The sequence below is a fragment of the Myodes glareolus genome, chromosome 4 (assembly GCF_982192425.1).
Source record: "Myodes glareolus chromosome 4, mMyoGla1.1, whole genome shotgun sequence".
In the NCBI taxonomy this organism is placed as follows: domain Eukaryota; kingdom Metazoa; phylum Chordata; class Mammalia; order Rodentia; family Cricetidae; genus Myodes; species Myodes glareolus.
In genome coordinates this window covers 88,298,219-88,320,590 of record NC_142029.1, presented here as the reverse complement: position 1 = coordinate 88,320,590, position 22,372 = coordinate 88,298,219, and the positions used below count along the sequence as shown (strand labels likewise).

At 43.9% G+C, this 22,372-nt stretch overlaps 2 protein-coding genes across 2 annotated transcripts; both read right to left on the bottom strand.

The window, feature by feature from the left end:
- Positions 1-717: 717 nt before the first annotated feature.
- Positions 718-8,617, bottom strand: Tbrg1 (transforming growth factor beta regulator 1). Its single transcript, XM_048448381.3, has 9 exons — positions 8,365-8,617; positions 6,547-6,617; positions 5,722-5,942; positions 4,713-4,849; positions 4,290-4,436; positions 2,910-3,007; positions 2,546-2,656; positions 1,610-1,752; positions 718-1,056 (listed from the first exon to the last, which is right to left on the bottom strand). The coding sequence occupies exons 1-9, from the start codon at positions 8,509-8,511 to the stop codon at positions 911-913; spliced, it is 1,221 nt and encodes a 406-aa protein (XP_048304338.1). The 5' UTR covers positions 8,512-8,617; the 3' UTR covers positions 718-910.
- Positions 8,618-11,737: 3,120 nt separating this feature from the next.
- On the bottom strand, positions 11,738-20,823 carry Panx3 (pannexin 3). Its single transcript, XM_048449166.3, has 4 exons — positions 20,045-20,823; positions 18,220-18,362; positions 15,478-15,692; positions 11,738-13,211 (listed from the first exon to the last, which is right to left on the bottom strand). Exons 1-4 carry the CDS (start codon positions 20,223-20,225, stop codon positions 12,572-12,574), a joined length of 1,179 nt encoding a protein of 392 aa, XP_048305123.3. The 5' UTR covers positions 20,226-20,823; the 3' UTR covers positions 11,738-12,571.
- Positions 20,824-22,372: the final 1,549 nt, after the last annotated feature.

Below are 22,372 nucleotides of genomic sequence, written 5' to 3'. Positions count from 1 at the left end.
TAACACACAAACAGAAGGACCTCCTACAGGGAGATTAGGGGTCAAAATAGCTCTGTATAACTGTAGTGATATTTCATTTGTATTTTAATAAATAAAGCTTGCCTGAAGTTCAGGCATAAAGTAAAACAGCCACACTGGTCAGCCTTACAGATCAGGCAGTGGTGACACACTAGTTGCCATAGAAACTGGGCGGTAGTGGTGCATGCCTCGAATCCCAGCCCTAGAGAGGAATATAAGACAGGAGGAGACAGCTCTCTCAGTCTCATTCTGAGGATTCCTGGAGGCAGGATCACCATTTTGGACTGAGGTAGATGTAAGTGGCAGTGGCTGGCTGTTTTGCTTTTTTGACCTTCAGGTTTAACCCCAATTTCTGTCTCTAGGTTTTTATTAACTGTGCTCCATTTGGTATCCAACATGGGGCTCGAACCCATGGCCCTGAGATTAAAAGTCTTATGCTCTACCGTCTCCCTTCCACTTACAGTCAAAATAAAGCAATTAGCTAAGAACCCGGGACAAGCTATCACCAGGCATCTTGAGCTTTGACTTCCCAGGCTCCCGACTGTGAGAAGTAAATTTGTTGTTTATAAGCTACCCAGAGCATGGCGATTTGTATAGCAGCCCCAGCAGACTAAGTAAGTTTATATAGACTTAAGTTTACTTCAGGGAGAACTGAGCACAAGTGATCATATCCTGACTACAAGAAGATAAAAATAAGCAGAACTGTCAAGAGATATTTATTACTAAAAATAAAAGCAACTGAAGTTTTATCCCAGGGTACACTGTCAGCACAGGAACAGCCACGGTGAAATGTGTTAATATCATCTCTGCTTTTCAATTGCTGCCTCCTTTCACATAGAGTAAGTTTAAGTTAAAAACTCATGATGATGAAATGAAGTGGGATCTGCCCTCTTCAGTCTGAAGACTGCATTGGGCTACACTGTGGTGGAGACTTGAGATGCTGCAGGTCAGTGTCCACCAAGGGCTCATGTGTCAGGAACTCTGGCTGGTAAGACGACACAAAGGCTTCATGCTGAAGCTCAGGCAGGTCCAGGGATCCTGAAAAAACCAATTCTTTAATTGCACCGTTGCCTAGGAATCTCAGGACTGTTTTGCTTGGATGTATCCACAGCCTCTTAATTCCTTACACTTGTAAAAGTCAACCCTGTTTTGCCTTTGGTTGGTAAAATAGACAGACTGGTATTTCTTTTAACTGTGGAACAAAAATGAACAGATGTAGCGAACTGTCATACATACAAACCCTTATGACCCTAAAATCCGAGCCCCTGACCACTTTCATTTCTGGAAAATAATCCAGGCAACGTAGGGCAGGGTCAAAAGTCACTACTGGCCTTTGTCTTCACCTTAAGTGTTATTCCCTGTACAGCAAGCCCTGCCAGTCTGCACTCGGTCTCACTTACGTGACAGAATGAGACAGTGAAGTTTCTGGGTAGGTTCTGTAAGTAACACGGGAGCCCCACAGGCTTCCTGCCCCCTTACTCTCACTTTCTATGGCTGGCTCAATGACACATGCTACTTACTGCCCACCATGTGTGATGAGGGTGCAGTAGTCTAATGATGATCAGGGTTCAAACCAGAAAAGCTAAGATACCTGGCAGAATGGAGTCCTCATGGTCATCATCAAACGGCTGTGTCTGAAAGGCTTCCAGGCTCACAGCCGCGTCGCTCTCTGACAGTTCCTGGGAGAGCTGCCCCTTCCTGGGTCTGCAGGTGTCAGCTTTCACCCACTGGTAACTGTGGACCCAAGAGAGTTATCCTGGAGAGCTGTCTGTTAGTCCACAATAACCCTTCCTACCAAATGGATCAATCTTTTTTTTTTAAATCTGGTCTTCTCCCACTATATATCTAAAAAGCATCAGCTAAGAAAAACAACCCAAGCAAACCTGAGCTGGCAAGCCTCTGGTGACAGGTGACAGTGCTCCACAGTACACAAAACGGCACACATTGAACAGCCTTAATTTGAGACTTCAAAATACTCCAACACATTTTGTGTAACAATGAAAACAATGGGAAATTCTACACCTCATGGGATGGTCACAATTAAAATGAAGGTGCACTAAAAATATTATATAAAACTGTCCAGGGTGTATGTATAACAAACACCGGATTTCCTATTTAGACTTAGGTTTTGTCCCCAAGTTACCTCTTATGCATATAAAGTCATCCCCCCCACCCCCCGCCACCGCCCAAACTTGATCTGAAGATCAGGAATGCAGAGATCCACCTGCCCTGCCTCCCAAGTACGGGAATTATAGGTGTGCACCACCACACCTGGCCCACATAGAAAATCTTAAAAAACCCCAAACTGAAGCAGTCTCCTCAAGCATTACGGAGCACACTGGGTAACGGGCTCCTGCTCACCTGTTTAGGTAGCTAAGTGGGTCAGCGCTGTGGCACACAGTAAAGGAGCAAGCACACCTCTGACACAGAAATGCATACATGAACAAAGCAGTAACTTCCAGTTTAGGACACTGGTCTGCCGGGCAGCTGAGCGCCTATCAGTGGAACAGTTTGGGCTCCCACTTACTTGGCACAATTCTGAGCTTCCGGACAACTCTGAATCAGGTTGTGGATGATTGGATGGGAATACCCGAAGAACTCAGCACCACATGAAAGTAGGTTAGGCATCAGTTTCCCCCTAAGCAGAAGAGAGAGAGCTTTAACTTGAGAGCTTAGGAAGGGACGAAGACAGGCTTAAGAATGGAACGGTAGTATGACCAGACACCACACTGAGGCCTTCCTAATATCCTCTGAGGCCAGCAGCTGAAGTGTCTAAGGATATAGCTTAGGTTCCTATAAAGCAAGAGATCTCCAGGCACTGAGAGAGAAAAAGTCTCAATTATACCCATGGTGAACCTTTTTGTGAGTCCTCTGGCTGGTGGCCAACTTACGTTGCCGCACTGATGGCCCTGACCAGTTCTTCATAGCAAGCATCTGCAGAGGAGCCGACGATGGTGTTCTGGGGGTCGTCTTCAGGAACAATCTCAAACTGAGAAGGATAGGAACAATCAGGTCAATTAACAAGGGGAGAGGTAGAGTTGTATGACTCCTATAAACAGCCCAGTCTCTAGAGCTGCTGTACAACGGGCACAAAAAGGTATCTGACAATGTTGTTAAAAATTCAAACCCAGGTAAACAGAGAAAATCCCGTGACTTCTGATTCTCTTTATCTGTTTGACTTTTGGCCAGTGGTCAGCACTGAACTTGCTCCATACCTTTCTATCCACGTACAGCCCCAAGTCTAAATAAAACTGGTACTTTACAGAAATGAATACGTTGTTCTATGTCATCCTCTAGTTCTCTGGGAAATACAAGAGTACCTAGAAATATTCTGGGCCAAAGGATACTTTACCAATTTTCACTGTGTATTTTTTTTTTTTTTTGTATTTTGTGTATCTTTGCCAATACTGGATATTATCAAACTAAAGTCATCTAATGTTGGGGGAAACACTGAAGCCAAATTTTTATTACAAATCAATCATATTATACTAAAAAATAGAATCTTGTTTGATTAGTGACCTAAGAGCAGTAATTTTTTTTTAGCATTTTGTCTCCCAGAGAAAATGAAGAATCATGTGATTTTCATTAAAATTCTACTGAGACTCTGATTGGATATGCGCCGCACTTACAGATGTTGAAAATGTGGTACAGCGTACAATGGTAACTTTCCCTATTAGCGCACTTTCTGTGGAGCAGGCTGTGTGGCCAAAATGATGTCAAACACCAGCTCCAATGACCAGAGCTGTGACAGAGATGAGTCTCCCCCAGTTAGTCAGGCTCAGGTTCCGACTCCAGGGTCCTTACCATGCCTCTAGCTCAGTGTTCTTGATTGGCAGCTGTATGAGAGAGGGAACTGTGGAGCTCTGACACTGCTGTTTTTGCCTGAGGATCCTTGTACATTAGCTGAAGCAACAATTTATCAAATGATCTCTGTATGAATTTGCACTCAACCTAAACCAACTCGTTCTAGCCTCAAACAGTAACAGTATGTGTGGTAAAATGACTGTGGTTTAAGGAAAAGGTATCACCTAGTGAATTACAAACACATTTGTATCCCAGATCAAACACCCAGAAGTGCAGCTGTGACAGAGCTAGCCAGGCTTTCTGCATCTTGGCATTGTGCAAATGGTGACACAATATCATTGTATTTTGATATTGTGGTATCTTACAGACTATCAGAATAAGTAAACAGTTAAGAAGCCAAGGATAAAGGAGGTTCTCAAAACAGAAAGAAATAACAACAAAGGAAAATAATCATAGTGGAGGAGTACCTGGGGTTGCACGCCACCGTCCTTGATCTGACAGGTGTACAGACACTTCTGGTCTGGGTACTTCATGCTGGCAAACACTCGAGTACTGCAGTAGCCCACAGGGTAGATGGCACTCTCATCATGGAAGCCAGGTCGGTTGGTAATGATCTATAAAAGATTGCCCAATCTCGAGTTCAGGTCACTTAAGGCTTTAGAGGCCCGGTTTACTATGGTAGTCTTTAGAGCCACTGTGGGGCTGCAAAGAATGACAAATCCAACAGAAAGTGATGGCCGTGAGCAGATGAAACTGACCTGGTTTCGTAGGGATGAGAGACTTTCTGGGGTTGGTAAGGATCAGCATAGGGCTGCTGCCAGTGGGAACAGGGAAGGCTCAGCCCCACTCCCATGGCTCTGATTATCTGTCTGTATGCTGGTCTCACTCACCTCCCCCAGGCTATACACTGTTAGACCCCCCAGTCCGATGGGGAACACAGGCCGTCCTGAGGGATCCAGGGCAATGGGCCGAACCAGCTTGCGAGCACCTCCCTCCATTTTCTTTTTCTTGGATGTTTTCTTCAGAACTGAAACGCAAATCTGGGGTCACCCACTTTAGGTTCCTTCCATTGCCAAGGGGAGGGGAAATTTACATGCGAATGGTAAAGGCAGAAAGCAAATCTTGGCTTATACAGATGCTTTTTATGATGGCATTTTATACCTTAAGCCCATCATAAGTTGAAAATACTGTAAGTTAATACACATAATATACTTAAATTAACAAGTATCATGGCAACAGAGTACACTGTGGAGTATCAAGTGTTTCCCCAAGTATGTGCCTGTCTAGGAGCTGTAGCTCGATACTATTGGCTAATATCAGAATATCACACTGCATATCACTATCTTAAGAAAAGATCGAAATTCAAAGTCCAATTTTTACTGAATGCATACTGCTTTCATAAAATTGTCAAGTTGAGAAATCACTAAGTTGAACCACCAGCTGTAACTGAGATACCATCTGCATTCACTAAATAGCCATATGGACCCGTCCCCCAAAGCCCCAGTATCTAACAGCCTATAACAGTAACCAATTCTAACTTAAGCACTGTGCTGCTAAAAATCTTACATGTTTAAAGTACTTCTCAACTGAACTACCAGGAATTCCTGAAGGATAGCAGTGTGCTCAGAGGCCACCCTGCCCATTTCCCTGCCTTTAGGAAAGAGCAGCGAATGCAGTCCAGAGAGCAGGGGCACAAGATGAGGGGCCGAGGCCTCAGGCTGCTTATCAGCATCTGTCAGGTCTAACCAGGGCCTCTCCAAAGTAGCTTCTATAGGACACGTGTTTCTCAGGGACTTTAGGGAACTTTAGGAAACACATGTGGCCCCTTGTATCTACCAGTTAGGTCTTTGTTATCAGTGGAGTCACTGAGACAATGGATACACTGTCTTCTTAAAATACCTTCCAGTTTGTTGTTCTCTTTGCCCTTTTCTTTTTTCTCCTTCTTGGATTTCTTCCCAAATGGTTCCTCGGCCCCAGTGCTGGGCCCAGTTCCCTGGATAGTTCCCACAGAGCTGGCCACACCAAAAGCCAGGGGCAAAGTGGAGCTGTGGGAAGGAACTGCAGCCTGCGGTTCCCCTTCAGTTAGAGCGTGAAGCTGGAGGAGCTTCTTCAGCAAGTATCTGAGGTTGGAGAGGAATGGGAGGAGAGGCGTGACATTCTGTCTTTGTTTTTCTTTTTTTTTTTTTCAATTCATCATTTTACTTAAGTATTGGGAAGTACAGAATTATAGACAATGATTATCACACTCAAACAATAAGGTTCTTATTGGAACCTGGAGACAATGAAGCCCCAGAGGATAATTAATACTCAAGAAATTGAGATAATGGCTAGAGGTTCTCTTGCACCAGCAGGGCTCTTCTACCTTTAGGGTGGAAGGCCTGAGGTGTCTGAAGGGTGTCATAGGAGGTAGAGGTATCCACACACCCACTGTGCTTTGCATAGGGAAGTATGGACCGAATATTTACAGAATGAGTATTATGTATTGTATCCCTTGGTTTTCCTAACTGGGAAGTGATAATTACATGGAGAAGAAGGCTCTGTCAGAAAGATGAAAGGAAGAACTGTCTTGCCATCAGAGCCCAACAAAGCTTGGGTAGAAACACCACAGGTTTGGATTTTCTCTGTATTGCTTCAAGTGGTTGTGCTACGTGCAAGAATCCTCTGGAGAAAAAACTCCATATTGATCACTAATAAAAATAACAAAAAAATATGAAGCTAGTTTACCTTCTTTCTTCTTTTGCCTTAAGAAATTTTTCCTCAAGACGAGCAATTTCATCACAAATAGCAGCATTTTCCTTTAAGAAAAAAAATGGACTGTAATCACATCAAATGAATTTAAAAATGAAGCCATTTTCGGGGAACAAGATCTATATCTCAAACAAACAAACAAAAATCCCTCTGTGCTTCAGGATAAAAGGGAAATGCTATTCTACTCTGCACACAAGCTATTAGTACATCTTTACAGGACTGGGAGATGGCAGAGCAGGGAAGGGCACCTTCTATACAAGCACAACTTGATTTGATCCCCAGAATCCATAGTGGAAGGAGAGAAACGACCCCTGACAGTTGTCTGCTAAACTTTACATGTGTTTGGTGGCATACACACATCAATAATAAAAAAAATAAAATAATTTGTAGGTAATGTGTTTGGGTTCTACTGCAGGCAGAGGAATTATATAATTTCTTATCCAGTGAGGGGACACCTTCCGATGAATAGGGGCATTCTTAATGCATATGTCAGAACAATATGGTACACCAGGATGGCATACATTGGGCCAATCAAGGTATGTGGCCACTCCAGTTAGTGTAGCCTTTGGAGAGACGATACACTACCTAGACACAGAATTACACCACTACAGAATTCTAAGGATTAGCTATGCTCATCTGCCTTGACCTTGACAAGGACATCTAACCCAGGGTATTGTATAGAACAACGCCTTAGAGAAAAAGGATGAAAAGAAATTAAATACTGTGTGTAAAATCCTTATCATCATTTTTTACTTATGACTCAGTCTATCTTAAAACCAGTTCTGAAGGAAACACCCATTTAGGTGCTTCACAGGTGGAACTTCGTTCAGTGTTCAAAACATCCTCTGGCTTCACAAGATTTTCATATACTTAAAGGAACCATCATCTTTAAAATAAATTGTAAGCACTAGGCAACTCTGACAGGAAGTGACGAAAGGGAACAGTAAGTAAGGTGTTGCAATCTTCATTTACTTTTCTTAATTTTTTTCAACACAACACATACAAATATTAATGTTTTAGGAATAATAAATTTAATGTTCAAGCTTTCCCTGATGCATCTAAAAGGCCTATATTTAATTGAAATTTTGTAGAAACAAGAGTTAAACTACTGATTTAGATGCGTGAGAGCACTTGGAACGTAGACGTATTTCCAAGCGCCGAGCTGACTCAGGTTAAGCCAGGATAGTCTGAGTATTAGACATATCAGGCCCTAGTAAGACTTGGTGGGCAAAACAATTCATTCACTAAATCCGAAATCCCTACAATTAATGCAGGAAGTGCAGATACACCTCGACAACAGGGCTATAGTGTGCGTCCTTATGTGACGACTTAAATTTCCCCAGTATCAGGAAGAGGGGAGGCAGAAACACCTGGAAGACTCTCGTCAAAGGCAGCTACAACCCTGAAAGATTCAGGGCCTATTTAAGCAAGGTGTCAGTCACGGCGAGGGATTGGGGCGTGCTTAGGAATTAGGCTGTGTAGTGTAAATCATAAACTGTAATCAGGATATTCGAGTTGGAGTCCGGGCAAACCATTTCTCTGAGCTTCAGTGTTCTCGCATTAAAAGACACTTAATACTGAGCTCATCTAGAAAATTAAAACGTAGCAAAAAGGTAATGATTACAGTTTACTGGCGGGACACTTTGCAGTCCTCAAGGAGTAGACAGGACTAGAGAAATGACAACTTATTCAAGGATAAGTGATGAAACTAACGCTGGCCTGACACTGTTTCTCTAGGCGACGAACAGGTGGGCAGAACAGTCCCAGGGAGAGAGCGGCTGAACCCAGACTCACAAACACCGTAGCCTTGGCTGCTTTGCGCAGCCGCAGGTACTTCAACCGGTACTTCTCGTTCTGGCTCTTCTTCGGAAGCTTTTTCATCCTGGCCTTGTTAGATAGCGGGGTGCGCGGCTCGGAAGCCAGGCCGCCCAGCAGGCTCATGATCCGGCCCCAGCTGGGGGGCTTGGGGCTGCGGGGGGCATGGAGGGCAGGTGACACCAGCAGGTACTCCCCGGCACTTCCGCGTCAGGGTCCCAAGGAAGCCCCGCCGGAAGTTACGCAAGACTACGGCCACGTGTAACTTCCGGGCTTGGGAGCGGCGGGTGGTCCGGGCCTTGGTGGACTTGGAGGAGGGGTGTGGCTCAGGGCTGCGGGGAGAAGCTGAGGTTGGAAAGGGCCTGTCCTACCCGGGTGTTAGTGTGCGTTGTCACAGAAGGAAAACAGATTAAAAAAAAAAAAAAGAAAACCCTTGCGGACTCTCCCGTTCTCTCTGCGCTCAGGCGGGTGCGAGTCAACGTCTGCTTTTTCCAGTTGCTCTGAGCAGACCTTCCTGGATTTTAGGAGACTTGAGTATTAGTGCTGGAACTCAGCTTCCCATTTATTCTACTTACACAACAGTTTTAATAAAATGTTAGCACAAAGTCGGCGTTCAGTGGTTTTTGAATGAAACCAAGAGTATTTCTATTCACATACACCGGTTTAATTTTTTAATAGTTCAGTTTAATGTTTATAACTAAGGCCAGTTATAAGGCCAGACAAATCTTTAAGTGCAAAATTGCTCTAGACTGGACAGCAGGCTTATATTCTTTTAGTAGTGTCACAAACCAGTTGACTGAGCCTCTTGCTCATGTTTTTTTTTTTTTCCTCCGAAAACATTAAGTAATGAGATGGGAGGAATTTCCAAAGTAGTGTTCTGATACAGAAGGGAATTGCTGTTAAATTCTCAAAATCTAGATATTTAAGGTTGTACATGAAAGTTCAAGAAAGATGTAATTTACAAGTTCTCTAATTACTAAAGAAAAATCTAATACTAATAAAAACAACGGAGTAAAGTAAGTGACCCAGGTTCTTCATCTCTGAAAGCTATAGAACAGTTGCAGTATCGACAAAATGGGTATGTTGTTGTTGTTTGTTTTTTTAAGACAGGGTCTCTCTTTGTGGCTCTGGTGTCCTGGAACTTGCTCTGTAGACCAGGCTGGCCTTGAACTCACAGAGATCCGCCTGCCTCTGCTTCCTGAGTGCTGAGATTAAAGACGTTTGCCATTGCCACCCTTGGACAAAATGAATTTCAACAAAGAGAAAAAGCTTATAGATATTGTCCTGTGACTGCCTGTGTTAGAAATGACTTTTGATTGATGTGACTGTGTCTAATGATGCAACATTGTCTTCACAAATGTACTTGTAGATTTAGCTTTAGAAGTTTTCAGAATTATGAAAGCCTACAAAATATACTGTCTTAGAAAATATGTACTGGAATCTTAGACAAGAACTGATTTTTAAACGTCTTCCTCAGTTGCTTTTTCATTTTACTTTTTGAGACATTTTGTTTTTTAACTGAGTTTGGAGCCATTTTGGTTAGACCCGGCTGGCCATTGAGTTCCAGTAAATACTGTACCTTGTGAGTTATCTACTCAGTCCTGTAAGCATATTAAATGTCTTTTAACTATTTCAGCTACAGCTCTATTGTCTTTTGTACAATTATTTCTACATTGTTTGACTTTTTTGGTCAGTTTGTGTGACACACATCTCTGTGGCCAAGGCATTTTGATATTGGACTATGTAAAGGAGTTTGTGAGTTCCAAACCACGTGTTGCTACTGCCTAACTTGTTCTCTCACTAATTTGTGCCGATTAGTGTCTACTAAGATACAACTGTTAGAAAAATCTCATTGATATAGTATGAAAGCTTATTTCTGAAGCAGATTTTTGCTAGGCATGGCAATAATCATCTAGGGAAAGAGGAAGAAAATAGGAAGAATCTTGAAAGAGCTTCTCCTGGGCACTCTAAAATAGAAGTAGTTGTTGGCACAATGAATGGCAGAGAAGGGCACCCTGGAGGGGAGACTGCAAGTCCAAATCCTCAGTATCGTGAGAAGCATGGGTGCTACAAGTGATTACAGTGAAAGCTGTGCACCCTTGTTAATGGGGTTGGCTTCTAGCTTCTAGTCTACGGAAGGAAAGAATTCAATCTAGAGACAGAGTTTAGACAGGAGTCTATTTAGCATGCAAAGTAAGCCCTCCAGAGAGAGACAGAAGTGTGCTCTCTGAGGGTGTGTGTATGTGGACAGTAGTCCAGAGGGTTCTGTGTTGTGTATTTTAATGAAGTTAGAGGTGAGTAACATCTTCGTGAAGTAAGTTGACTTGTTTTTCTTCTCAAAACATAATGAGCATATTTCCTTTTTATGCTATTTCTTCCCATGATCCTCTCTAGAAATATGCATGCAGTGATGGGTTGAAGGGCTAGGGACGAAGGTGAAGGAGAAAGGAAGGGAAGAGGTGGAGGAGTTATGGTGGTATTATCAGAACCAGAATGTAAATGCTATTATAATGAGCTGAGATCTTTGGAGGACAGAGATACTTTGCTAGGGTGCGTGTACATCAAAGTGCTCTGGTGTTTTGTTTTTTGCTATAGCAGGAACTGCTTATCTGTAGCTTCAAGGATTTCTAACTGCAAAGACACATTCTGTTGTCAGGAGACACAACTACCAAAATGCAGCTGTGGTTTCTTTATTTGTTTGTTTTGGTTCCCTTATATCTAATTTCTACTTGAGGCTTTTCAAGGTACAATGACTAATCTCATGTCTGTCTGTTAGTTAAGAAGGCTATGTCATTCTATAGTCCAGTCCAGTCATTCTGTTAATTTTAAAATTGAAAGCTGGAGATAGAATTTTGAAGTAGTTTGTTCAGTTGTACAAACAAAAATAGGGCTTGGGCTGCTTCTGAGGGCTGCTTTCTCCTGGCTCCACCGTTTGTTTTCGTCCATCTTTTCATCTATTGGGGAAGCGAGAGGAGAGAGAGACTCAAGTAGTGGGCAGCATGCACAGCACGAAAGGCTTCTATACTCACTGAGCAGTTGGGCTTTCATTAATGGCACAAGACTTTAGTAATGCCGTCGGTGAGCTCTTGGCTTGCTTTAGGTAAATTTACCTGAGTTTGTCAGAAGTAACAAGACTTTTCTACTTACCTATATGAAGAGGGATCTAAATGACTTGTTTGAAAATTCTCTCAAGAAATACATAACATACAGCTTAAAAATATTCATTAAGAGACACCATGGTACTGTGGGTAAAGCACAGCCTATGGAATCAGAGCAAAGCTTTGGCAGTTAGATGCAAGGATGGAGTAGTGAAACAGAGAATGGACAGAAGTGAATCAATGTGACTTTCATGTTTGGCATTTATTTATTTATTGAGATCAGAAGCTAACTTGCAGGAGTCAGTTTTCTCTTTCTATCATTTGGGTCCTAGGATTGAACTCAGGTCATCAGACTCAGCAGCAAGCACCTTAACCTACTGTCCTTAAGTTGTTGGCTGTAGGTGAAGGTGTGGAATCTCTTGAACTATTAAGACTTGTGAAATTCTTCTTAGTCCGTAATCTGAGCCCCTGTGGAAAAGAGGCCAGTTTACATAATTAAAAGTGTGTTTGTCCCCTAAAGATTCCTTTCATGGTCTTTGCTTCTGTCCTAATATTCCACGAGCAGACTGCAAGTTAAAGTCATTTTTTGTCTTACTTTGCAGGCCATGGAGGGTTTGGTAAGGCTGAAGGTGTCTACACAGCAAGATGGACAGGCGAATCAGAGTGTTTCCAGGGGTTTCATATCCTTACTAATCTCTTACTAAATTGTTCTACCTGCTCATTGGGGTGAGGCAAGCATGACTTCTAGAGTGAGTGGATATTGAGAGAATTTTCCTCCATAAATGGCCTTTAGAGTCTTTCTGTGTTCGAAGTCTAGACTTCAATTCATTCGGTGTCACTGTCCTCAGAATTCTCTAGACCTAATTTTTCTATTCTTTGACTCTTCATTTCTAGACTTCACATTGAATATTCATGCATTGATTCTATCTTCTTATAAATACAGGAAAGTCAGCTGATATAACCTTAGCGATTTTAAGTGGATATAATTATCATCATCTTTATTAATTTTTGGTCTTTTATTTTGTATAGCTTGTGAAGAAGGAGAGTAACTTTATACAAAACTTATCTCTCCATGGTTCCTTTCTTAACTATGGGTGTTCATCATGCACCTGTTGGGTGAGATGTTTAGGTTTGGAGGGTTCTAACCCAGCCAATAAGGTCATAAAATCAACCACTGTGTCAATGTTGTGTTTCTGGGTGGTTGTGTCTTTCAACACACATAAAACACTGAGCCAGCTGAAAGAGATGAGCTCAGAGATATTAGCTCGGAGGAAAAGAAGGATCACATTGAGGTCATTGATGGGGCATCCCAGCATCTTTCTACTGAGGAGATCAAAAGCTGGCAGCATCTCATAGATGGAAAGGAGTCGTTTGTCCCACCGACATAGCCGTGTGAGATTGTATATTATCACCGGGACCAGTAGGGTGTATATTGTTGCACTGGAGAGACTAACAATCTGGAAGACAGACAGGGAGGTCAGCCTGCAGGTGATCAGCTCTGGTACATGGGTCTCAGCATGTAGCAGCCCTGTCTTGATGGAGCAGTTGAATTCTTCTTGGAAGAAGACATCTAAGTGGAAGTGGCCAAGGTATAGGTAAGTGGCTGAGGTGAAGAGGAGTAAGAGGGAGTTCCTCAGGAGGTAGGTGGCCACTAGCGAATGGGAGCGCTGCTTGCATGCCAGGTACCGCTCTAACAAGGCGAATTCAAAGTACCGTTCTTTCCGGGCCCTGGGCAGGGGAAGAAAGAAGGCTTCGTTAGGAAATATCATTTTAGAACCACATCCCAAAAGTCATGTGGGAGACTAGAAGATCTGTATGTCTAACATGACATTATTTTTTTTAACCTTTATTTTTATTTTACGCACATGGGTGGCTAGCCTGCACATCTGCTTATGTGCTACATGTGTACATTGCTTGAGGAGCCCTGGGACTGAGTTTCAGATGTTGTGAGCAGCTATGTGAGCACTGAGAAGGTAATTCCAGTCTTCTGCAAGAGCAGCCAGTGGTTTTACCTGATGATCTATCTCCCCAGCCCCAAGCATAACATTTTTAGTATCTCTAAAAATCTATATTCCCTTCATGATCATAACCACAATTCTTCCCCCAGAGGGGGTGTGTGAGTACTCTCCAGTTCTCCAAACATTAAATACAGTGTCTTAAATCCAGGGATGATCAATAAAGTACGAATGGTCACAGACCAAGTGAGTTCCTGCCCAATAAGGTTAACTGAAGCTCAAAGCCAAAGTAGGATTTACAAAGCAATAAGCTTATTGGGAATGTAAATAATGGAATTCTGTGTTCTGAGTATGATTTTGAGGTCAGTTCATTAATTTTATACAGATTAAAACATTAAGAACTCAGAGAACCGTGCTGGGGAGGTACAGGTAAGCCCGTCTCTGCTTTGAGGAAGATTTAGTGTCTGCCTTGAGGGGAAGGGCAGATAAGATTTGTCATCTACAGTAAAATTAATGCTTGTTGCTGAGTGCACATAAACCATAACAGGTGTGAATATTAGGAAATGGAGTAGCAGTGTAAGTTAGAGTGTTCAGAAGCCATGAGAGAGAATATTGGTTTAAATAAGGGTTCCAAAATGGTAGAGCAGAGCTTTTTGGAGGAAATAGTATGCACATGAACACGAGACAGAATATGGTCACAAATCTTAGCTAAACTCCCCTTTCACTGGCTCACACTGGCCATAACAGACCTTTTTAAAAACTGCCCCATTTTTATCTCTTAGCTTTCCAGTTCCCTTGCCCTCTGTTAATTTTTTCCTTCATACTGTTTGTCATCTACTAAAATGTATTTTATGTATATACCTTGCTTACTTTCTGCCTGCTTTCCTTCAATAGACTCTTAGACCCACAATGGTAAGTAGAGCTTTGTTGCCTTTGCCCCTGTCCTTCCTGAACATCTACATGCGTGCACATGTGTGTATACACACACACACACACACACACACACACACACACAATCAAAACTTGGTACTTAGATAGATGAAGGATTAATTCCATCAATGATTTGCTCAGGGATAAGGGAGAAACTACTTAGGCAAAATAGAAGATTTTTGTTATCCAGACTAGGTTAAATATCCCATATCCCAGATCTTTAGGGTTTGGGAATATTTCAGGTTTTTCTTTGTGGTGTATATATTCTTTATATATCTTTACTTTGGAATATAGTGTAAGAGGTCCTTCTGTATTTGTGTTGCTTTCATTGGTTGAATAAAGAAACTGCCTTGGCCTTTCGATAGGGCAGCAATTAGGTAGGCAGAGTAGACAGAACTGGATGCTGGGAAGAGGGGCAGAAGGAAAGCTGCCATGGAGCCAGCCACCAGGTTAGACATGCTGAATCTTTCTTGGTAAGCCACGACCTTGTGGTGAAATACAGATTATTAGAAATGGGTTAAATCAAGATGTGAGAGTTAGCCAATAAGAGGCTAGAGCTAATGGCCAGGCAGTGATTTAAATGAATATAGTTTCTGTGTGGTTATTTCGGGGGTTAAGTTAGCTGGGCGGTGGGACACAGCCTGCCCTACTACAGGAATACTTGAAAGAGTTTATCAATGATATTTTTAAAAAATTGGATTTTGGAACACTGGTCAATCTGGGGATTAAGAGTACTTAAATTATAACTAGAAGTTTTAAAAGTAGTTGACATTGTGCTTGAGGCCTTGGGCAGGTATTTGAGACTTTCAACATTTTTTTGCTAAGCATGGGGGAGTTAGCTGAGGTTTCTTAGCAAGGGAATGGTATTCAAAGTAATATTTTAGAGCTATTAATCCCTAGGGCTCAGTGTGTTCCTCTGTAACCTAGAGGTCGAGTCCTCTTCTCTCTGCAGGAATGAGGAGGTCATCTCCTCCAAGAATGAAGGGATGAACTGAGGACTTTGTTCTCTTGAGAGGGATGACATAGAGAAAATATAAAGATGACTATGCACTGGTATCAATTTAATATGCCACAGAGTCTTTTAGAAAAACCTAGAGGGAGCAACTTACTTCTCTAGCTCATCCCAGAAGACATGGGGATCAGAGCTCTTCTGCCGGATCTTCAACATGTGCTGCACCAGGCGGATGGAACGGTTATAGGACTTGTCCAGTTCACTGATGATGAACAACAGGTCAGAGCTGAGGGCTGGCACAGCTGCATATTGCCACAGCAGTACTGGCAAATACATGGCGACAGCCAGAGCCAGGAGAGAGTAGGGGAGAGCCTGCAAGGAAGAGAAGGCTGAGGAGAGAGGCCAGGGTATTGGGCCTTGAATGGTGGCTAAATGGAGGCTTTGCTGCTCTTCTAGTCCCACTTTAGAAGGGAAGAGAGTGCACAGAGTCGACTACCCAAAGCTCTGCCCACATGTAATTATATAGTGTAGCTGATAGAGAAGCGACATCGTTGCTCCATATTACCCAGATCCATGGTCTATGGGTTTTCTGATCTATGATCCATCTGGGGCTCCAAGGAGAAGAGGCAAAAGAAAGCTGAAGAGGAATGGAGGGTAGATCTCTGTCTCCTCTGCCTCAGCAGAGCAGACTGAGTATCTAGCCTGAGAATCTGACCAACAGTGGTCCTGACATCCTAGGGGAGGGAAAATATTGTTTTGTTTATATATCCTGTCCTGTGCTTGTCTTTTCTAATCTCTGGATCCTCAGCAGTGTCGAGTGAGAACACTAGACGCTCTTGTGGAATTCTTTGGGGGTCATTTCAGGATAATGGAATGGATCTTTAGAATGTGTAAGTCATGTCTTCTCAGCTACACTGGTGTTTTTAAAGACTTTCCTCCCCTCATATGAAGATAGAAATTCATACATGGCGAATACCAGGATGGTGTGTCTGTGAGTCAGACAGAAGAGATAGAAGATATATCTCTTGCAGCCCTCAGAGGAGTCAACTGCTGACACCCTAAATTTCTGTTTAGGTTGCCCTTTGTTGTGGTGGCCTGGGCAGGGAGGATAGAACCTTCTCTTGAATTTTTTTATTATACTTATGCATCCAACAGAGGCAGACCCATCTCTTTATCCATAGCACACTCCTTGTGAAGGATTTGTGAATCTGCATTTGTTGCTTGGCACACAGGATGCATTATTTCACTTGGCTTTCACAAGTATGCTATTGGTGGGGTGCCACCCCTGTGTCTATTTACAGTGGGGGAATCTGCATCAAGGCCAAGTCAAGCATCCACACACTCAGCAGGTGGAAGAGTGAAGATTTGGAGCAGGATAGGAGGCTCAGGAGTTTATCCTCCTGATGATCCCTTGACCCAGGTTTCTTCCAGATTGCTTTGTCTTTGCAGTAGCAAGTGTAGAAGAAAAAATGGAAGGTCTCTCTCCCTCTCTCACTCTTTCTCCCCCCCCCTCTCTCTCTGTGTGTGTGTGTGTGTGTCTGTTTGTCTCTGTATGTTTTCTGATCAACAAAAAAGACTAGAATGGGTAAACTGGGGCCTTAAGTTAAATTGTAATTGTTTTACTCCTTTTTTTAAAAAAATATTTATTTATTTATTATGTATACAGTACTCTGTGTGTACGCCTGAAGGCCAGAAGAGGGCACCAGACCCCATTACAAATGGTTGTGAGCCACCATGTGGTTGCTGGGAATTGAAGTCAGGATCTTTGGAAAAGCAGGCAGAGCTCTTAACCACTGAGCCATCTCTCCAGCCCCTGTTTTACTCCTTTTAAGAAATAATATCTCCTGAAAAGAAGGCCTTCACTTCTACAGAGTGTATTCCTAGGAATGGGGTGGAACCAAAGAATCTGGGTTTTGAGCACTTCCTGGTGACACTGATGGTCAGGCGTTTTGACCTTTCCTAACATGAATCTCCTCCCAAATCTGTGGACTTATCACAGTCTTGACCTGCTGACCTCCACTAAGTCTTTGGTTTTGCCTTCTAGGATGACAAGAAAGAACAAAGACAAAGTTTAAGGACAAAGCAAACAGGAGACGAGGAGGCAAGAGCAGCAAAATGTTGAAAGCTGGGGATCAACTGCCTGATATACGGTGTGGTGTGAGGAGAGGCAGGGATTCCAGGCAAGAACAAACTGTCTGCGACCCAGAACCAGGAATCAGGGGTACGGGCGAAACTGAGAAGCAAGAGTATATATAAGTCAGTTTGAAACAGGATACTGAAAAGTCGGTGTGAGATGCTGAACTGCAGATTTTTCTGCAATATACAGCAGCCAAGCAACCACGTTTTCCCATTCCTGGAGGAAGGCTTGAAGTTTTGTCTCAGGAGAGACTAAACCACTCTATGCTTGTGTCTACTATGTGCAGGAGAACTATCCTGAAGGGTGTAAGGAACGAAGAACTAGGTGATGGACCCATGCCTCAGTTCCCGGAGGGTTAGCAGTCAGGCTTGATACCTGCTGAACTCTAACCCTCTACTCCAACTCAGAACTGAATGACTCAAAGACAGCAGACAAATCTGGCATAGGACTAGATACTAATATCAGAGTTTCTTTCCAATGAAGCACACCAAAGGGATTCCCTTTACCTGAACCTGCTTGTCAGCAAGCCTTGCTCACAAGCACAAAACTTCCAATCATATGAAAGCTGGCAACCAGAGATCAGCAAGCATTTGACAAACCCCAGACTATGAAAGTCAGCTGCCAAAATAAATAGGCAAAGACAGGGCGAAGTGGAAGGGGGCATAGTGGAAAAGGATGGAGTGCAGTGTGAGGGGTATGGTGGTTCAGTTCACCCCCACTCCCAAGCCAGGAAGCCATCCTGCTAGGATCTTTCTGTTTTACCTTGTGAGGCCAGAGAGACTTCACCTGGTACTGCCCAGCCTCGTCCTGCTTATGGTGAGCCAGGGAGTCCCAGCAGGAGTTGTCCACATAGGCAGCCTGTCTGACACTGAAGTTGCTGGGAGAGAAGCAGCTGATCGGAGATCCTGCAAAAGGACCGTGACTTTGAGGCAGCCTGAGTTGTAGCAGAGGGATGGAGATCATTCAAGAGCTTTCTGGGCGAGGGGACATCCTTAAGACTTGGTAACTGTCTGTGGCTGTCAGGCCTTGCCTTCTCTCTTAGTCTCAGCTTTCCGGGCCCTGAACTGCTGTGTCTTGATGGAATGGCCCACACAGTTTGGCCCATGCTACCAATGCACCGACTTGCTCTTTTAGGTCTGATGGGCCTTAACTCTCCAGTTCCCCCAGGCTCCCACATAGGAAGCCACCAGAGACTCCTTGAACTCAGCAGTTTGCCACAAGAAGGCTTGACATTTGATAGTGACATTTCCATTCAAGAAAGATGACATCTTTTTTGGTTGTTGTTGTTTTTATATTTCAAGACAAGGTTTCTCTGTCTAGCTCTGGCTAAACTGGAACTCATTCTGTAGATCAGACTGGCTTAGAACTCAGAGAGAACCACCTGCCTCTGCCTTCCTAAATGCTGGAATGAAAGGCTGTGCCACTACCATCCAACAGAGAGATGGGCTCCTTTAAAAATATTTTATGTGTGTATCAAGTGTGTGCATGGGCTGTGTCATATTTGTGGGGGCCAGAAAATGACTTGTAGAAACTGCTTCTGTCCTTCTGCCATAGTTTCTACCACGTGTGAACTGTACTTCATATTGGCAGACTTGGCAGCAAGTGCCTTTACCTGTTGGACCATCTTATCAGCATTGTTTTGTTTTGAGATAGAGTCTCACTGTGTGGGTCAAGCTGACTTCAAACTTGTCACCCCCCCTTCCCAGAATACTGGGTGTCTGTACCATACCCAGATTAAAAGATGACTTGTTTTTGTTTTGTAAAAGGCAGAGAACTAATGTCTACATGGAAAGGAAAATGGGTTTGGATGAGAGGATCTAGCTTTCCTGTTTCTTATCAGAAATTGGTAGAGCTGGGAACCAATCCTGTTCCCATTCTTGCAGGTGAAGAAGCAGAGAGAGGTGGAATGCCTCATCAGAAAATGCAGCAAACTAATGGGCACAGACAGGAAAAAACAAAACAAAACAAGGGACCCAGTTGACTGCAATAGAGAGACCAGCAGGCTTTCTGAGTTAACCCAGTGCTTACAACACTGAAAACGTGCGTGCGTTAGTATCTGTTTGTGTCTAGAGTCATGGAAAAGACGTAGGGGTTTGTTGAGCGCTTCCCAACAAGGCTGTATTAACTCTGCAAGTGGCGGCAGGAAGAAGGTTCAGGAAAAAGTTTGTTCACAGTGGGCTAAGAGTCCCAACCTCTCGTGTCTCTAGAAGCCAAAATGATAGTTTGTATCATTGATTTGACATAAAATGCATGACTGCTAAAGTGAGGAGCTAGTTTTGATTTCAAATTTTTGTTTACTTTTTTAGTTTCAGGTATATATAGTATGTTGAGCATATTCTCTCCTTCATACTCCCCACACCCCCCTTACTCCACCCACTCCCCTTCTGCAATTAGTTATTTTTTATTGTAAGATTTCCAGGTTGACTCTTGTAACTTTTTGGTTCTTTTGCTTTGCAGGTACCCTAGACTCACCCATGACCTGCCTCTTAGGGATCCAGTCCAGCCCAAAGCCAGGGAACCTACTTAAGACAGGAGTGGGCTCTCACTTTATCCAGGGTGTAGGGTGGAATGAAGTCAGGTCTCTTACCTGATGAGAACTCTTGGGCAAAAGCCAGAGACATCAGCAGCAAGGGGAAGCCCACAGTGACGAACTTGATTATCTTGTCCAGGGGCAGCTCGAGCCGCAGTCCTTTGAGGCGAGAGCCCCGGCGGTCAGGCAGCAGGGCATCAGAGAGCATATACTCTGCAGCTGTGTGTGCCAGTGACATGATGCTGCCGAGCTCAAGGTGCAGAGGAGGCTACTGCTCTCGGCAATCCGGGGACGGTGGAGTGAAGTGGTGACAGCTTCACGCAGTTAGTTTGTAGCCCATGTGGTGGCCCCAGCTTTACACATCTGTGCTAGGACCAGGCAATGGTTCTCTGCATAACTGTCCAGGCTCTGAGCCAGTTAGACACTCTGGCAATTAGAGGAAGGCGTAGCCTCAGTGGGTCCTCGCTGGAGGAGGGTCAGGCTTCACGTGTGGCTGGTGCCGGGCTCCTTGCCTGGGTTGTCTCCCAGCAGACGAAGCCCTGTGGCTTTATGCTGCCCTCTGATTAATACAGTATTTTCAGCAGAGTGGTCGAGAGAAGGAGGGGCCGTGGGCTCAGCCCCCCATGTAATTGGTGTGGAATTTGGGTGGAGATTGCTTAAATATGTTGAAGGCTCTCATTTTGTGGTTTGGAGTGGGAATGGAGCCCCCAGGATTTAGCGAGAATAGTTGCCCCTATAGAGCAGGCTTTGTCTCAGTGACGAGTTTTGCTTAAGGTCCGAACTTCCTCCCAGAAACTGCCCTGTATTTGATGTTAACTTCCCTTCCCCCACTCTCAGCTTCTTTCAACAGGATATTTGCAGTTTTCAGTCCGTAGAGCCTGCCCTTTCTCTAGGAAGCTGGGGGAGGCCCGACAGTGTGGGGTAGTGGGAACACCACGGCCTTTGAACTTTGGAAGGAACAGTTGTCCCTGGAGACCCAACAGTGCCTATTTTTTCAATTGCATTATTCCAGGCAAGTCACTTTGTCTAAGTTTTCTCTTTTCTCAAGGTCGGGTCTGTTAGAGACCTCGTCGGCTTGGTTGTGCGCATGAGAATGTGCTTGCTAGATTGTAAAGCCCAGGGCGTGCCCTACATTTTGGTAAGTGTCCACAGGGCCTGGGTGTTAAAGGCCTTGGCTGCCAGCCTGTGACACTCTGGGAACGTGGTGGAGCAAGTAGAGGACACTGGGGCTTGTCCTTGACAGGGACCGCTTTTTTCCTGTGTGCTCTGCCTGAGTCACTGTGCCACCACAGGGCTAATCCTAGAGTCAAGTGACTCCCAATGGACTAAATAACATGCCCTCCCTTTGTGTTCTCCTTTTTACAGTGAGGAAGCCTCAGGTGTGATGAGCTCTGTCCCCGTCTCAACTTCTCTTCCCTTTAAGTTGATCATATCTGGAACTGTCACACTAACAGCAAATGGAGGAGAACAGCAAATGGCAGGTCAAGTTGATATGTGGTTGGGTTGGAGACCAAGACAGTCTTGTCTATAATACTGGCCCTTAAACTTGGAAATGAAGGCCCTTCCCTGGCCTCCTTTTGGCCTTCCTTGGCTGTATTATTCCAGGGGGGCAGGGAGTATGTGGGCGGAAGGGATGTGCTCATTCTGTGCTATGCCGAACCGGTGTGCTATTCAAACCACTTCACAGTACCCTTGCTTCTGCAACTCCTTACCCACCGGCCTTGGCCTGCTTCCAGGGCTTGTGTGGGCCCTTTTCTCAGGCTCAGGTACACCTTCTGAAGGGATGACTGTGCGGGTACACACCCAAGGTCTAAGGAACAGCTACTTAGTATGGTTGGAATTTAAATGTCCTGACATGTCCACACGTGCAATTGTGAGTTCCCCTCCTTTAGTGTGGGACTTGGCTGTATTGGGATAGAGATTTGGGATAGTGCAATGATTCTAAATTGAACCTAAAGTTGCTGGTTCGTATGAAGTGTGTGTGTGTGTGTGTGTGTGCGTGTGTGTGTGTGCGTGTGAAGCTAGGCAGGTAGAACATGTACAACAATTTTTTAGCTTGGTTGTTAATTTTTTACTTTTTGGATATATGTGGTATATAGCTCTCTATAAATACTTTCATCCTGTGGCCACAGATGTTTAGGCTGGGCCAGCCTTCGCCTCGTCTCACTGGCTTGAGGCCCACCCTAATTTAGAGTTGCGCCATGAATGCTAATGATTTAGGTATCCAGACCACAAGAGGAATGCTTTTTTCTGTCCTCCACTACCCTTTCTGGATTTCTGTATCTTTTAATTACGTGTATTTTTGTCAATGGTTATGGTAGATTGTTGTGCATATATAGTCTTTTGCTTTTTAAAAATATTTGTGTTTTTGATGTATACTATACA

What these genes read in the sequence shown, in the direction of transcription:
- Tbrg1 (XM_048448381.3), bottom strand. Translation starts at nt 8,511, where the DNA reads ATGAGCCTGCTGGGCGGCCTGGCTTCCGAGCCGCGCACCCCGCTATCT. An exon ending in AAGGCAAAAGAAGAAAGAAG is followed by an intron (nt 5,943 to 6,546) that starts GTAAACTAGCTT and finishes CTCCAACCTCAG; the next exon opens with ATACTTGCTGAAGAAGCTCC. An exon ending in TGAGGACTCCATTCTGCCAG is followed by an intron (nt 1,057 to 1,609) that starts GTATCTTAGCTT and finishes TGGTTTTTTCAG; the next exon opens with GATCCCTGGACCTGCCTGAG.
- Panx3 (XM_048449166.3), bottom strand. Translation starts at nt 20,225, where the DNA reads ATGTCACTGGCACACACAGCTGCAGAGTATATGCTCTCTGATGCCCTG. An exon ending in TGCCCAAGAGTTCTCATCAG is followed by an intron (nt 18,363 to 20,044) that starts GTAAGAGACCTG and finishes GTCCTTTTGCAG; the next exon opens with GATCTCCGATCAGCTGCTTC. An exon ending in TTCTGGGATGAGCTAGAGAA is followed by an intron (nt 13,212 to 15,477) that starts GTAAGTTGCTCC and finishes TCCCCTGCCCAG; the next exon opens with GGCCCGGAAAGAACGGTACT.